Source organism: Alternaria viburni (assembly GCF_023758015.1).
Source record: "Alternaria viburni strain BMP 2772 chromosome Unknown scaffold_9, whole genome shotgun sequence".
In the NCBI taxonomy this organism is placed as follows: Eukaryota; Fungi; Ascomycota; class Dothideomycetes; order Pleosporales; family Pleosporaceae; genus Alternaria; species Alternaria viburni.
This window is the reverse complement of record NW_026055778.1, coordinates 462,995-478,344: the sequence shown is the minus strand read 5'-3', so window position 1 is coordinate 478,344 and position 15,350 is coordinate 462,995. Positions and strand designations below refer to the sequence as shown.

The window sequence follows — 15,350 nt, the reverse complement described above, 5'->3', positions numbered from 1 at the left end:
TAGGGAGGCCCTGTCCACTGCTCAGAGCCGCACTCTATTGCTCGGATCCCTTCTCGAACTTCCCTCTGCTCATGTACCTAAGCTAATTTCCCGCCCGTGAAAATTTTCTCGAATGTCTCACAGCCTCTCCAACTCGCTGGCCTGGGGCGCGCAGCTGTTTACCGCTACTTCGTTGTCTGCAGTCGTCTTCCAAGGCATATGGTACTGTCGATGTCGGGCCCACTCGCGGCTGCATAGCGCTCCAGCGGCGCCGTTTTGATTCGATCAAAAGCGTCAACAACAAAGTAAATGGTCGCGGTTACATGGTTTGATCTCCCCGCTCGCACCTACTACGGCTCGATAAAGCAAGTTCGCAGCGCAAGTACCTCGCTCTTTCAATTTGACTGGCTCCGGCGGAACGCCTGTATCCGTGCTGTGCATGAAGCCTGCGCCTTGGACGCATACAGCCTGGTATCTCCCGTCAACACGCTCCTTGTAATCTCTCGGCACACAGTTCTCATTTGTATTTTGACCCCGATGCTCGGTCCTTATTGGACTACATCGGGCCTTGTCCTTGGGGCTCATCGGGTTGCGTTCCTACCGAGCTTTCCCACAATACTTTCTCGAAGTGTCAAAATTCCCAGTACCCACTTTGCTATCAGACAACTCACCTTGCGTAATCCTTCGCACCCACCAACATCATGCATTGCTATGACTCCCCATGACCTGCAGAACTGTTTTCTCCGCACCCGCATGCTACTATCGTCATGGACTGATTTCAGAATGAGGCTTTCTCACCAAGTGGACCTGCGAGATACGAAGCGCCGTCGATTCTACACCGTATTCCCACCTGTCTCCAAGACGACCACTAGGATAAGACAAACGCGGCGGTATGGAAGCAACTGCGACACCCGCGAGTACTAACCAAAATCGCTATGACGCATCACTCAGGTTTGCGCAGCCCTATCGCATGCAGTTTCATGTCTGCAGCGCTGCGGATTCGCCAGGCATTGCAGGCAACCATGTTAGTCTGCCACGACGCAAGCTGAGCACCGCTGTCGACGACATGCGAGCGCTCTAGCTGCATGACGCACCTCCTAGAATAAATTCCTCGAGCCCAACGATTCGCTCGTGTATTGCAAATTCAATACACCGTAATTGCGAGTATCCGCAGACTCGACGATGTGTGGCGGTGCATATGCTTGGCATGGACGCTCCGAGTCACATGCGCACAACGATTCGCGTTGCAGGGGTGTGGCAAGCGAAACGGTGGATTCCCCTGTGGCGGAATGTCGCCTCAACATCACGGACGTCGGACGAATTATCACAAGCAACGCGCAATACACTTTATCATTGATCACTCTAGGGGTCCGGACGCGTTCGCGATGGGGCTCGTCCGATGGCAAACATCACCATCGCCTTGGTCCGCTTCGTCTTACATTTCATTGCCATCGATCGGCCAGGTCACCGCCGGCGGCCTTACTGCGTCTCCGATTTGACCGCTTCCGTCAAACAATAGCGAATAATTGAAACACTTAGCGACTCTCGCCACACGGACGATGACTCTTTCGACGAAACAGCTTGAGGCGATCACGCGAGCAATTCAGCTCTCTATCCTGTGAATGCTGGTGATATATTCGCCACACATTTCCATTGCAATAGACTCCGCGCTTCCGCAGCCGTCCGCTCATCGAAAAAGCACCACTTCAGCGGTGAGTCATGGTATAGGGAAGAAGCCTGTCCGTTTAGCGAGCCACATGGAAACCAGGCTTCTCCCAGCAGCGCGCTGCATTGACGAGCAGTTTAGACAGGTGGACTTTGTCCTGCGTCATAGCTTTCGCCCACCGCCATATTTGCTTTCAAGCAAGGTTGAAGCATGAATAGTGCATGAGGCTCCGCGAGAGTGACAGGCCAACCCTGACGTCGTCCGTTCGCTATGTGCGTCGTTCAGGCAACGCGTACGAGCTCCGATCAGCGTGTTGAGGTATCGATAATTTTTTCGTCAATCGTCGGTGAGAGGGGTCCTGCGTCTCCGCCTTCCGCTTCGCTGCTATCGTGAGGCGGTAGATCCAGTCTCATGCGTTTGCTTTTGCCCTATCGTGGTAGGCGTCGCTGTGATATCGGAGGACGATTTGCGTAGCTCTCCAATCGCTACACGGGAATGCTATTGCGCCACCCCGGGACTACGATTCCCGTGACCGTCTTGCCGATGCTTGAGACGCGTATAACGGTCTTTCTTCCTTTTGCGGCTGCCGGGCGGGTGGAAAAAGGACAGTGCTTCAGCTCTACCGTGCCTGCTGCCTAGAGAGACTATCTCAACGACATCGACTGCGGATGACGAGGCTTGCGTCGATCGACGTACGATCGGATAGACTAGACAAAACGGTTAGTCAACTCGACCGTACAGTCAAACGATCTTCACGGATATTAGGTATGCCGCATGCATGTCTACCGTCGAAAAGAGCCGCGGAAGGGGTGTTGAGTTGCCACGAAAAGCACCCATAGACTACTCCTAGTGTTTGGTACCTGAGGCTCTGCACAGGTACTTGCTGCGCCGATGGCAGACCGTTCCGAGGGGTAATCGGTACCGGAAGACAGCTCAAGGTGTTTATCCGATGTTGACATGGGAGCTTGTATTTCAAGCTGATGTACCCGCCCGGTATACGGGCCTTCTGGGAGGGGTTAGAGTTGTCGCGTGAGGGGATGGACTTGCGCTTATGTACTGCATCGCGAGACTAGGTGCGGCCTCCGATTATTGGTGGTGTAGCAAGCTCTTTGCTTGTTGCTTCACTTTTGTATCCAGGTATTGTGTATTTGAAAATTTTCTTCCTGCTTACTTTCTGACCGCTCAGGAAGATCTTTACGACCAGGAAGAAAGGATTTCGTCTCGTTACAGGCATGCAGGTTTCCTTCGAACATCGGTGTATGCCAATGGTATTCCTTGGTGATGCATGATTCAGCCTTGTCAAGCTCGTTGAGCTTGCGATCCATCCTGGCTATGTCTCACATCTGATTTCGACGTCTCAGAGTCCGTCTTCTGGCCGGGGAATCTGTGCTCAGCTACTTTCGCTGAGGCAGCTCAACAGCGTAGTATCGCATCTGCTCTGGTACCGATGCTCTCTCATATAGGAAGTCAACTAAGTGAATGCAGAAATACTGCCTAACTTCCCACATAAACCGTCTTCTTTGCGTCAAATGTCACTTGATACTTCTGCTGGGTTGCTCTGTCGTCTAGATTCCCGCCGCTATACAGCTCTCACGCACTCTCACAAGTCATCTAAGGGCAGCAGTCGAGTACCATTGGAAAAGAAGGAGGGGCACGGCTACTGCGTACTGTGCTTATTTACGTATACAAACCTGGGGAATATAGGCAGCCGCAACATTATTTTGGAATCGGGTTGGCTGGGTGAATTTGGGAGTGCCCAAAACTCTGAGATGTCTGTAATGGTGCAGCTTTGTTACCATTGCTGTGAGAACCAACACTACTCGATACGTCGAGGCTGTGCCTGCCTATTAGTATTCACATTGCCGGATCGAGCTTAGTACATTGCCTCATTGGAGGACTCTCACGTGAGGGCGGGGTAACCTCAGGCTCCTTCCAAGGCTGAACCTCTAGGATGCCACCAGATCTGACTCTACACAATTCATACTGCAGTTCTCTCTGCCCATTTCCTCGCTTCTCTCTCGATAATCCGGCATGTGAGAAGTCGCGATGTCGTGCCGCTCCGAAAGCGACGGGTACAAGTCAGCCTTGACTGACCGATTCACTGATCTGAAGGACCCAAAGCCATTCGACTTTCAAACTGCCGAAGTCTTCAAGCACCAACCACTGCAAGACCCCAGTACGGAACTTCGCTATCTTTACCTGCTTCCAAAAACACATAACGTCAACCATGATGGACAGACCATCATCCGCTGTCAGCTTCACTCAGATGCTGAAGAACAAGCGCCCCGCTACATCGGCTTATCTTACACATGGGGGGACCCTGACCTTCGACGTCCGATCCTTGTCGGCGACAAGATCTTCCATGCTACTGTAAATCTTGTCATCGCTTTGGAGCATCTGCAAGAAGAGGAAAAGACAATCACTTTCTGGATTGACGCCATCTGTATCGACCAAAGCGACCTGAGCGAGAAGAGCATACAGGTTCAACGAATGGGCAATATCTTCGCGTCTGCCGCTCTTGTCCTTGCTTGGCTTGGACCTGCAGCAGATGAGAGCGAAGTGGCACTACAAGAACTGATGCGCTACAGCTATCACTGTCCGGATTCTTATGCAAAGCTCAAAAACACATTTAGCAGAGTATATGCGGCTCTACCTTTTGAATCAATCAACGCCTTTTTCGATCGCCCATGGTTCAAGCGCGTGTGGGTCGGCCAAGAAGTTGCGCTAAACAAACATGTTATATTCGTTTGTGGTCCACTCGATATTCAGCGAGAAGAACTACTTGTATGCCACGGGAAGTTCACGGTTTCCAGGTCTATATGGGGAGAAACCAAGCTCTCCGCAATTAACGTCAGGTTTGGCGCCAGGGAGCCCCTTCCTTTACGCGTTTTCCTCCACGAGCATGCCGCTATTCACTTGCTTTTGGGCAGTTCCCTCGAGTCCTCTGATCCGAGAGATTTCATCTATAGTTCATTGGGGAGGATCAGTAGCCTTGGAAATTGCGTGCTCGACGTCGATTACACCAAACGAGTCCAGGACGTATATACGGAATTTGCTGTAGCTGTGATTCGGGCTGGAGAGGTTGACTGGCTGAGCCACGGTTGGCGTCTCTCAGGGAACTACGGGGATCTTCCATCGTGGGTTCCCGATTGGTCCAACACACGGACATGTGGCTCTCCTCAAAACATGATTTTGCTTGATTACGATATTGTGGAGGTTTGCGAAATCGAAAGAGGGGGCAAGGCTCTTAATATCTCCGCTCAACGCATCACTCAGATCTCTCGTGTTGTTTGCAACTCCGCTTTCGACCTTTCAACTTCTGCGATGGCCACCCAGCAAGATGAAGAGAGAATTTGGTTATCTCTGGACACGATCCGAGAAGCGCTTGACGACAAAGAGCGATGGGGCCATACGATTGCCGAAAGAGCCGTGTTCGATCTTTCAACTGGTATATCAACCATGAGGCATGTAAACTACAAAGATCCACTACAAGAAGTCGAATTATACACATCATATATAGTTTTTCGGGGCCTTGAGAATCTACCCAGCGATATGACAGACCTGAGGCAGTGGGCAAGAGATACGAGCCGTGATTATCTCAAAATTCTCCAGGAGCCAAATGTTAAGAATTTCTTCGTGACCGCTACGGATATTGTTGGCACAAGTCAGGATGAGGTGCAGCCTGGTGACTGGGTATGCGTACTTGGAGGTGTTAAGGGTGCATGGATCCTTCGGGAGGTAGAAGGGGGCTTTTATCGAATCGTTAGTATTGCTAACGTCTTTCCTTGGGAAGATGTTGAGACTAGCGATGCGCCCGTCGAGACCATCACTATCATATAATACGAAGGACTAGGAGCTTTGAAAACGAGATTCTTCACGATTTTTGTGTATTCTAAAAGATGTGAGTATACTTACAACACAGCTCCAAAATAATGAATAAACAGCCGCCCTCTACTTATTAGTCGCAAAAGTAAGGGAGAAAAAAACGTCGTTGTCAACAAGATACGAGGTTCCTCATCCTGCCTGCAACATGGACATCTTGCACCTTCCTCGATAGCTCCCACCTATGTCGTAGGCCCCAACATCAACCTTCAACTTTCCTTACTGCATCAAAAACAAGTCTATACATACTGAACTCAAAGTTCATATGCGGCTAAACATCTCAACAGTACGTCATAGACATGATGCAACGGTGTCAAGCAATATTCTCGTTGTATCACTAGCTAGTACGGTATTCTGATGTGAAGACGTCCCAAGCCCATTCCTTCCCTTCCCAGTGATGACCATCCTCCAATCCTAGTATAAAACTGTCCCAAGCCCTTCCCTATCCGATAACGACCACTCTCATAACCCTCATCTTCTCACGGCACGTAATCCTTGTCTCCTTCATCATGGTGACTTCCCTCAGCCGATTCGGGTGTGTTGGTCTCGGAGGTCTCACATGAACCGCTCGTCTCCGTCGTGCTATCTGAATGCTTCAGCATCCGAGTCTTCTCGCGTGCCATCTGCTTCCTCTCGGTGTCACGGTACGGTGGCTGTAGGTGTTCAGGAAGAGCTCCCTTCTTCGTAGGGATTTCTTGTGCGACCCCTTGTATCTCCCCAGCGACTCCATAATCGTTCACCTGCGGGTGAAGCGCTGCAATATGGCCCATCATGTCGTCGAGGTCCACCTCCTTCTTTATAAGGTCGAGTAGCTCCTTCCGCTTGGGGTCGTGCTCTGAGAGGTTGCCGACTTGGTGATTGATGAAGTAGGTGAATTTGGCGAGGTCGTCCTGTAGCGTCGCGGTGTGAGCGTATGTCCATTTTGGAGGCGGAAGTTGATCAGTTGACTGCTCGATTGACTGTTCGGGTGACTGTGGAGCCATTGTGCGGAAGCTCTTCGGAAAGTCCTGGACGCAGCGGTCACTCGTTCCTTAGTGCCTCTGTTCCTCGTCAACAAAGGTCCTGACAAGAGACATGCACGCCTCAGAGGATAGACGCGGAAGAGGTCTGTCCACGCCAACCTAGGAAAAAACTGAACACCCTGGAGCCTACGTTGACGTTGGGCCACCTACTTTGCAGGTCTTTGTCTTGATGTAGTCTGCAGGCCTGTTCAGTTTTTTTCCTGTATGAGGTGTGTCCGCACGACAGAAGCCTCGGCAAGCTCAAGTTGACGGACCTGCCTGAGTACCGTATCCTCCTCTTGGAGCGAAGCCTCGTCCACCGCCTCTTGCGGGTCCTTGTGGCTGACGAACAGGTTTCTCTTGTGTGTTTGGTGTAGATGGGCGACTGATGCCAGATTCTTTCTTCTGTATGAATACGGAGCCGGGCTTTGGGGTGTAGGTAGGGTCGAAGAGTTGGCGCGCAGGAGCTGCATGTGCTGTACGTGCAGGCGACTGCTCGTTGCTCGATCTAGGCTGGCTGTCCCTTCCACCGCGTCCTCGTCCTTTCCCTCGGGTAGCTTTGTTCGGGGAGTTGCTGCGCGAGTCCTCTGCAGCGGAAGCAGCTGGTGAACCGAAGATGCGCTCTCGTGCTTCTGCGTACTTGCGCTCCTTCTCTGCTCGCTCCTTCTGTGCACGTGCTTTGCGCTCTTCGAAATCTGCGGCTGCTTTCTTCCGTCGCTCTTCTTCGCTATCGTCGTCGTCAAGGCTCATGCCTGCCATATTACGGGAGAGCACTTGAGGGGTGGGCTTGCGCGCAAGCATCGTGACTTTCGGCTTAAAAGTTGCTGCGACGGGCGCGGGGTGTACTTCAGGGTACCATTGAGGCTCTGGGTTTTCGCTGTTCCAGTCAGGTCGCGTCGCTAATAATGAGAAATAACAACCTACGCCGCCTGCCAAAGCTGTTTGTTGAGCTCAGCGTGTTGAGCTTTGAGTTGCGCTTTTGTGAGCTTCTTTGGCTGCTCTTCTACGGGCTTCTCGTCTTCTTTCTATACCTTGTGAGCGCGTTGCTGTCAAAGAAGAGGGGCATACGTACGTCGGCGAGTGATTCCCAGTCGTCCTCCCAAGCATCGGCGAGTGTGTTCTTTGGCGCCATGATCTCTGTGAGTGGATGCACTGTCTGGCGATAGTAGAGGGGGTATTTATTCAAAAGCTTGAGTCGCGTGGAGTAGTGATCAGTCCCAAGGTATGATGTCGCCAATATTTCGAGAGTCCCCACCTTGACCCCTGCGGCGGGCCGCGATTAGCTCCTCCACCGCTATGACATTCACTGTTGCCTTCCACCGCGACGAACCATACGCGTCGCAAACCCTTTCACCGCCGTTATCGCCCTTGGACTACCCCGGTAAATTCCTTCAACATGTCAGGTAAGCCTACACTGCGCGCCTACCACTCACCATGTCCAACAAACGACCGCGCATCCAGTTAACCCACCCCTCAGACCGCGACGGCGACTCCACCATGCAATCGTCCCCCGCCAATGTTGCCTCGGACGATGAAATGTTCCCCGACGAAGCTCTTCCAAACCCAGCTACACCGCTCAACGCCAACCTCGCAGGCGTAAACGAAATCTCACCACCAAACTCACAATCCACAACTCGCGAGACTCTCGGCGTCAATTCCAACGGAAAGAGACCACTGTCTGGCGGTATGGCGCAAGCAGCGACGAGTAACGGTGCGGGTGGGAGTGGGACACATCAGGATGCTGAGACAGGTTATCAGTGGAGCAAGCAAGAGGACCAGCCTGGCTATGAATGGAAGAATACTAGAGCGAGGGAGGAGGAGGCGAGGGCGCTGGACAACATTGCTGACAAGGGCTCTATGATTAGGCGTAAGTTACTTCTGACTAACGATCAAGAAGCATGTTAACAGATGTGCAGTGCGATACGGTGACCCGCTCGATGCTAGCATACTCTCGAAGACGAAGCGCTGAAGGCGGTCCATGGACATGCTCGAGGAGCGCCGAAACATACACGCGAAGACTATGGTCACGACGGGGGCTGCGCAAAGCATATGGTATCATGGTTGCAAGTTGCGCGTGACATTCTGGGTATCCGACGTTACGAGCTATACAGACATGCGCAATGCAATGACTTCATGCAATGAGATGACTGATGGGCTTAGACAGCTTCAACATATCTCAGGAAGAATACAACCTATTCAAGTCCATTCCTCGATAGGTCTTGTGTCAAATCGTACTTCCAGTCTTTCGTCCCGAACGCCGTCCCATGCAGTGATATATTCCCATCCAGACGCGACAAGTCCAACTCTCAATCGCTCTCATTCCCATCCTCGTCATCGTCATCATCCTTGTTGTCCTCCTTCTCCTCCAGCGGATCCTCCGTCAACTCCTCCCCAACAACCTCCTCCTCAATCTCGTCGTCTTCAACCTCTTCATCCTCCACATCCTGTGTCTCATCCCCCTCTTCTTCCGTAACCTCTCCATCCCCAGCATCTCCACTCTCCCGCCTAACCCTCTTCGTCGCCCTCTCACCATCATCCGCACCTTCCATGACCACGTCTCCGTTTGCCGCTGACTTGGCCGGTGTGGAGGTAGCTGCATCGGTGGAAGCAGTAGTGCCTTTCTTCTCCTCGCGCACCTTCTTCCTGTACGTGTTCCGCTTGTCGGCTTGTATCGACGTGAACTTTGTGACTTCGGCTTCGAGGCGGGGCAGCATAAAGGAGAATTCTAGGTCCGTCATTGCGTCGAAGACGTCTTTCGGCATGACGGTTTTCTTGCCGCTGGCGAGGGCTTTTTCGGCGGCGCTGCATGCTTGTTAGTGAATGTCCATTTATGGGAACTCGCATGCCATTGGCGCGTAATTCTTCTGTCGCCGGGAGGGAGTAGGGGTCGTACGTTGATGTGATGTAGTTAACAAACACAGTTGCGCTTTTGCTCATAGCAAGGAGCGCATCTTTTTGTATTTGGGTATTCGGTGGTAGGACGCCTTTTGCCAGGCGCTGGACTATAGACTTTGGCAGGTTTAGATCCTATGCTCGCGTCATTAGTTATAGCCTTTTCCAATTGACCTCAGTCGCATGCGACATACCTCGACACCCAAGCTCTCCTCTCTGGGTACTGATCTGGGTGGTGCGGGACTCTCTTCGTTTGACACCGCCGATACATTGCTCTTCCTAGGCGGCATTGTGTCGTGTGATGCTGTATGTGAGGATCTGAAGACGACGTCGTTCGAAAGATAGAGAGTATGCGATTGCGGGGTGACTGTCTTTGGAGTGGTGAGCGTGAAGGTGCGATGCGATCGTGGATAGTTTTAGTGGACCCTGACGCGTGAGCACGCGTTGAGGTCTGGGCGCGACTACCGAAAGACGACTGGAGGTATTCCTGCATCACCAAAACCACAATATGACGTACAGGGAAAATTTCGACATAAACCAGGATCTACTCTCATGCTTCTGAGCAGTATAGAAAGAACCACACGAATCAAGTTTGTGTGAGAATTGCACTCTCGTGAGTCTCACAACACACAGTAGGCGCACACAAGTTCTGTACGGCGTAAAAGACTACGAGTTCTAGATACAGTTGTGCAAGGCGTTTTATTGATTGAATAAGGTTCTTCACGCATCAATGTCAGGACCAGACATCACTTGGTACGCATCATTTCTACCTTGACGCGGCGAGGTATGGTCAAGCGATACTGGCATCAATACCACAGACGCTAAGGATGAACCGCACATGAATTGATGCAGTCTGGTTTGCATCTCCGAACTGTCCTCATTAATGCCAACCTTCGATTACAAGAAATTACGTGTTCCCAGTGACGCATTCTCATTTCCCTCAAGTTTCTTGTAACTACATAAGGTTTGAGGGCAGCGTCAAACACAAAACTAGATGAGGAAAAAGATCGTAGCAGGATTTCGCGATTCTGAAGACCAAGGCAATTGGTGTAATGTCAGCCGCATGTCCAGATGCCACGATGGCTCCCGAGGTCTTGTCCCTTATCGATACCTCGCCACGTGCGGCTCTAGTGCGATCTGAAAACCCCACTAAACTAAAGCCCAGAGTGGTCCTTCCTCCACATCTACACCAACGCTACGCCGTCGCCGGATTCAGCTCACAACATTCATTCTATGTTCATCAGAGGCGCACTTCCCGTGTTTTACGCCAGGACGCCGTTATCGTGGCACGAGGCGAAGCGGGCAACAAACCCGCCTCCGGAGAAGTGAGCAGCTGGATTCTCGTTCTCCCCGAGCAGCACAGGCAAATCGGTCCGCCAATCGTCGTCCTGTGGAGGCCAAGAGCCATTTGAGCGTACCCAATCTCGAAGCGAGCACCTACCGCGGCGCCGTTTCTGGATGTGGCACGCCTCGAGAAACCCCGCCCATTCTCTACTTCTCTCCAAACTTTTGACCTTGATCCCTCATAACAGCCGGTGCAATATGCGTCGCTAACAGATCGCTTGATCTCCAGATTTTGGATCGCGGAGTACATGTGGAGACAACCATTCCTCTGCTACCATGTCGAAGGTTCTTCTACAGATGCTAGCGGGGCGGATCTGGGGTATCAGCGTGGCTGAATCCAGACTACCAGCCAAGACAGCATGGCCTGCTTGGCTGCATCCCGCTGTCCAGCACTCTGCGGAAGAAAGGCTGCAAAGGGCTCTTGGGTATTCGGGCCTGTAAAAGTGATGCGGCGTAAGTTGGACAATTCGTGGACGATCGATATGATCAGGATAGGGATGAAACGGGTAGCTTGGTTCACGATTACGCCTACCACGAACATCCCTTCCATCTAGGGTTTGACAGCGCAGCCCTAACAACGTATGCGCATACATCATGCCTTCAACCCAAAGACTTCAAGGTAGATCCTTGGCAACCAGATGACGTTCGAAATGGCAAGGTACGCGCGAAGCCAACGGTAAGCAACATATAGGCCCAATATCCTCATGCACTCAGCCTCCCTTTCTTGGGCGGATTGCACCTTTCACCTTCCGTTATCACTATCGCGGTTGCATGCCCAGCAAATCCTCTCATCCTTGGCATACCTCCTACCCCGGCAAACGTTCTCCTAGTCTGGACTGCACCGATAACCGCGTGCCTGGAACCTGAGCGAATCGTCCACAACCACCCATCCGCTATTAAGCCCTGCGAGGTCCCTGCATTGCTGATCATCTCTCTTCTCCCCAGCAAAAATGACGGTGCCAGCTTTGAGGGTTATTATCGATGGCGATAGCAGCAAGACGTATAGGAGCGGAGAAAAGGTTACTGGAAAGATATGTTTGGCAGTAGAAGAGCAGGAAGACATTGAGTCGCTGAAAGTGGTGTTTGCGGGTAGCTGTGTCACCAAGACATCCAGACCTCTACATGTGAACTCGAAAACCCACCCATCTGCACAAAGGCATGAATACGAGGAGAAGATACGGCTCTTCAACCGCGAGAAAGAGTTAGTTTCCTGTCGCAATCTTGGACCGCGGAAGTACTCATGGGACTTTGAGTTTGTATTTCCAGAGTCGACCGAGCCCCAAATGAAGGGCATGGTACGCGGCTGCAACTATCTTCGCGAGCCACATCCACTTCCGCCGTCCTTTCAGCTCAAGACCAGTGGGCCAGGCGGTGCGGCACAAATATCATACTTCGTCCAGGCGAGACTCATTCTCAGTGGCTCGACAGAGACTAAGAGGTGTAAACACATACTACGATACCATCCAAGAACGTTAGCGGACATACCACGAAGGGCGCAAGTCAAATCTTCTGTGCTCCACGGCCAAGTCTGGAAACCGAATAAAGAGAAGGATGGATCCCGAGTCAAGAAGGTCTTCTCCGGTGTCTCTATGAACTCGACACCGCGGATAGTTCCCACGCTGAACCACCCCGAAAAGGTGTGTCCAGGACAGCATATGCCATTGTCACTCAGCCTACTCAACGCGCGCGACCCCGCCAACCATGCCGAGCGGGAATGCATCATCGACTCACTGACGGTCACCATCTCGACTTACTCAACGACAAAGTGCGGAAACACCGTAACGGACCCCGAGGACGTCGTATCTAAGCACATTACCTGCATATCGCGGACCGGCATGAACAGACCAATACCGTTCAACAAAATAACGACATTAACGTCAAACTTCCGTCTCATCGATGACACAGAGTGCGTGCCAACCTTCAAGACATACACAATAACCCGGCGCTACGCCCTTGCTATATCCATCGGCATCAAATACAACGATCAGCATTTCACCATCCGTTCCAACACACCCCTCGAAATTCTACCTCGCATACCCCGCGAACGCCTACCACCATTGGAAGACAGAGAAGACTTTGAACAGCTACCAGAGTACACACCCAGAGAGCCTTCGCGAGAGTTTGCGCCAGATTATGAATCCTTATACGCGCTGTCGCGAACACCATCCAGTTCGCACTCAAACCCATTGTCCTTGGCGGGGTCAAGAAGCTCAAGTCTCTTCTCCGGGGGCTCAGCACCAAGTTCTGTAGTGTCAACACCGGGAATGGAAATCGAGCAGCCTGTTTATCGTTTATAAGTGTTGGAATGTAGCTCGTTGTCGCGATGTGGAGTTGGTGGGGCTAGGTCAGTTTTGATAGGACGCCATGTTGACGTTTGCCGAAAATTTTCCCCTCCGGGTTTGCACCCCCATCTTACCTGTATGGATACCTTTACCTCATAGATTTACTGCTCTTTTGGAGTAGAAATGAAGCTGTTGCTGCCCTCGAATGGCCAAAATTTCGAGGACTTTGACGTTCTAAATTCTCATTCTTGCATCAAACAAGGCTCGTTGGTGTAGTTGGTTATCACGTCAGTCTAACAAGAGCTTCACGGCTCGTTAGGACACTGAAGGTCCGGAGTTCAAACCTCCGATGAGTCAAGCTCGTCGGCGCTCGTAGGAGTGCATCGAACATCTTTTGTTCTTGGTGGTGATGGGTATCTTTTTTGCCTATGCAACCCTACTTTTTGACCAACCATGCGTTCACGCTGGATGGGCGTAATGCCAGTACAATGAGAACCACAAGATTCTCTCTTTTATCCAGCTTTTGCATAAGACGCCAGTTCAAGCCTGGCGCCAGTCCAAAGATTTGACTTCGTGGCTGGATGGAATGCAGCAAGTTCAATGCACACAACGAAAGTCTCTCTTTTATCTGGCTCACAGGCCAGCTATGTGCGTTTCTGTATGAGCAGGTCCTTCTTGTGTAGTTTCCAAGCTCAGTGACATTCCGGGACTGCAAGTAGTCAAAAAACATGTTCGCAGCAACATCAGGCCGCACAATACATTGAAGAAAGAACCGGCCGTGGCCTTTCCTTACGGAAAAGCAATGCGTCTAGACTCTATATGCGTACAAATCCTATTATCGACATGTACAAACATTTCCTCGCACCGTCTATATTCACCACACACACACTTCTCAAACGCACTCCACTTAAGCCTTAACACCGCACTTAAGATCAAACTTAGTCTTGCGGTCCGCAGTCATAGCACCCCAAGTCGTCTCATCAGCAACCTTTCCGTTGTCACCAATGGAAGCTGGCTTCCAGGGCTCATCGAAAGCCTCGAAGTAGAAGCCGTTGAAGCCCCAGTCGAGCAGCGCGCAGAAACCAGTTTGGTAAAAGTGCTTTGCGTTGTCCAGACCGCCCTTCGCCTCGTCGTAGTCGGTGCCAACGGCCGTGGGCCAACCAGTTTCGCCAGTCCAGATCTCAGGTGCTTTTTCGCGGCCGCCGGCCATTTTCTCAATGTGTGCGGTGGCTTGGAACATGTCGTCGAGGTAGACGTGACTACAGTCATGTTAGTTTACAGTTCTTTTCTTGTGTGTATGTGTAATGAATGGATGCGTACGTAGCGTTATCGCGGCTGGCGCCCTGCCAGAAGGCAAAAGCGTTGACCATGATGATGTCGGCGGTGCCGATGATGGCATCACCGGTTCCGTCGGCGAACTTGTTCCACGAGTCTGCTGTGCCGACCTTGATGCCGGAGGGCAGCTTAGACTTGACCGTCTTGATCTTGCCGGCGAGCTCCTCGCCGGTGAAGTTGCCGCGGTAGAGTGTCTCGGAGCCGACGGTTACGGCGTAGATGGTGTCGGCGTATTGCTGGGCTACGTCGGTGATGACCTTGAGGTCCTTGTTGAAGGACTCCTCGACATCGGGCCTGTGGTTTCACATGTTAGTATACTTGATTGTGATACTTGAGGTTTGAAGAGGGGCGAAGCGTACCAGATACCCAGAACGACCTTGAAGCCTGCGGACTTGGCGGCCGGGAGGGCGGTCTTAGCCATATCGCAGTCCGAGGCAGAGTAACCACGGACAATGGTCGAGCCAGAGTTATCCTTGATAGCCTTGAGGTCGGCCGAGTAGTCTGACTGCGTCTTGCACTCTCCGCTTCCCATCTTCGTTCCAAGGGCCCATCCCATCTTTCCCTTCTCAGCAGCCGAGACAACTGCAGGAGCAGCTGCAAGCGCAGCAGCGACGATCGAGAAACGCATCTTCGATTATGATAGTAATGTAGTGGGTGGTGCGAAAGTTGGCAAACGGCGCGGATCTATGCGGGATGGAAGAGTTCGACTGAGGCACCGTAATATGAACAGCAAAAGAACGAGTGTAGGTATTTACTCTCCAACCGAAGAAAGAATGACTGTGACGTAGAGTCGTGGGGAGATTGGTTAAAGAGAGATGAAGAGGGAAAAGAAAGGTCTTGGTGCCTGGGGTTGGAAGGGGATGATTCAAGGGGGCCGCGCATCCACGCGCTAGGCTTGTGCGTGTTCCTGGTTTAGAAACATCGGCCGCGGTCAGGTACACCAATCATGGCGTGCGCCGCCACATGCTT

At 51.9% G+C, this 15,350-nt stretch overlaps 6 protein-coding genes and 1 non-coding gene across 7 annotated transcripts; 4 read left to right on the top strand and 3 right to left on the bottom strand.

Annotated features, from left to right (window-relative positions):
- Positions 1 to 3,691: 3,691 nt before the first annotated feature.
- On the top strand, positions 3,692 to 4,494 carry J4E79_005060 (uncharacterized protein; the record flags this gene model as incomplete). Its single annotated transcript, XM_049353938.1, has 2 exons — positions 3,692 to 4,429; positions 4,459 to 4,494. 2 exons carry the CDS (start codon positions 3,692 to 3,694, stop codon positions 4,492 to 4,494), a joined length of 774 nt encoding a protein of 257 aa, XP_049211558.1.
- Positions 4,495 to 6,006: 1,512 nt separating this feature from the next.
- J4E79_005059 (uncharacterized protein) lies at positions 6,007 to 7,660 on the bottom strand (the record flags this gene model as incomplete). The annotated part of the gene is made up of 5 exons (XM_049353937.1): positions 6,007 to 6,534; positions 6,700 to 6,725; positions 6,804 to 7,405; positions 7,453 to 7,553; positions 7,601 to 7,660. 5 exons carry the CDS (start codon positions 7,658 to 7,660, stop codon positions 6,007 to 6,009), a joined length of 1,317 nt encoding a protein of 438 aa, XP_049211557.1.
- A 302-nt stretch (positions 7,661 to 7,962) lies between these two features.
- Positions 7,963 to 8,497, top strand: J4E79_005058 (uncharacterized protein; the record flags this gene model as incomplete). The annotated part of the gene is made up of 2 exons (XM_049353936.1): positions 7,963 to 8,395; positions 8,445 to 8,497. 2 exons carry the CDS (start codon positions 7,963 to 7,965, stop codon positions 8,495 to 8,497), a joined length of 486 nt encoding a protein of 161 aa, XP_049211556.1.
- A 337-nt stretch (positions 8,498 to 8,834) lies between these two features.
- Positions 8,835 to 9,710, bottom strand: J4E79_005057 (uncharacterized protein; the record flags this gene model as incomplete). Its single annotated transcript, XM_049353935.1, has 3 exons — positions 8,835 to 9,330; positions 9,422 to 9,555; positions 9,615 to 9,710. 3 exons carry the CDS (start codon positions 9,708 to 9,710, stop codon positions 8,835 to 8,837), a joined length of 726 nt encoding a protein of 241 aa, XP_049211555.1.
- Positions 9,711 to 11,714: 2,004 nt separating this feature from the next.
- Positions 11,715 to 13,061, top strand: J4E79_005056 (uncharacterized protein; the record flags this gene model as incomplete). Its single annotated transcript, XM_049353934.1, has 1 exon — positions 11,715 to 13,061. The coding sequence occupies one exon, from the start codon at positions 11,715 to 11,717 to the stop codon at positions 13,059 to 13,061; it is 1,347 nt and encodes a 448-aa protein (XP_049211554.1).
- A 246-nt stretch (positions 13,062 to 13,307) lies between these two features.
- J4E79_005055 lies at positions 13,308 to 13,403 on the top strand. The gene has a single exon. It is a non-coding gene; the product is annotated as a tRNA-Val (tRNA).
- Positions 13,404 to 13,953: 550 nt separating this feature from the next.
- On the bottom strand, positions 13,954 to 15,009 carry J4E79_005054 (uncharacterized protein; the record flags this gene model as incomplete). The annotated part of the gene is made up of 3 exons (XM_049353933.1): positions 13,954 to 14,305; positions 14,367 to 14,675; positions 14,741 to 15,009. The coding sequence occupies 3 exons, from the start codon at positions 15,007 to 15,009 to the stop codon at positions 13,954 to 13,956; spliced, it is 930 nt and encodes a 309-aa protein (XP_049211553.1).
- Positions 15,010 to 15,350: the final 341 nt, after the last annotated feature.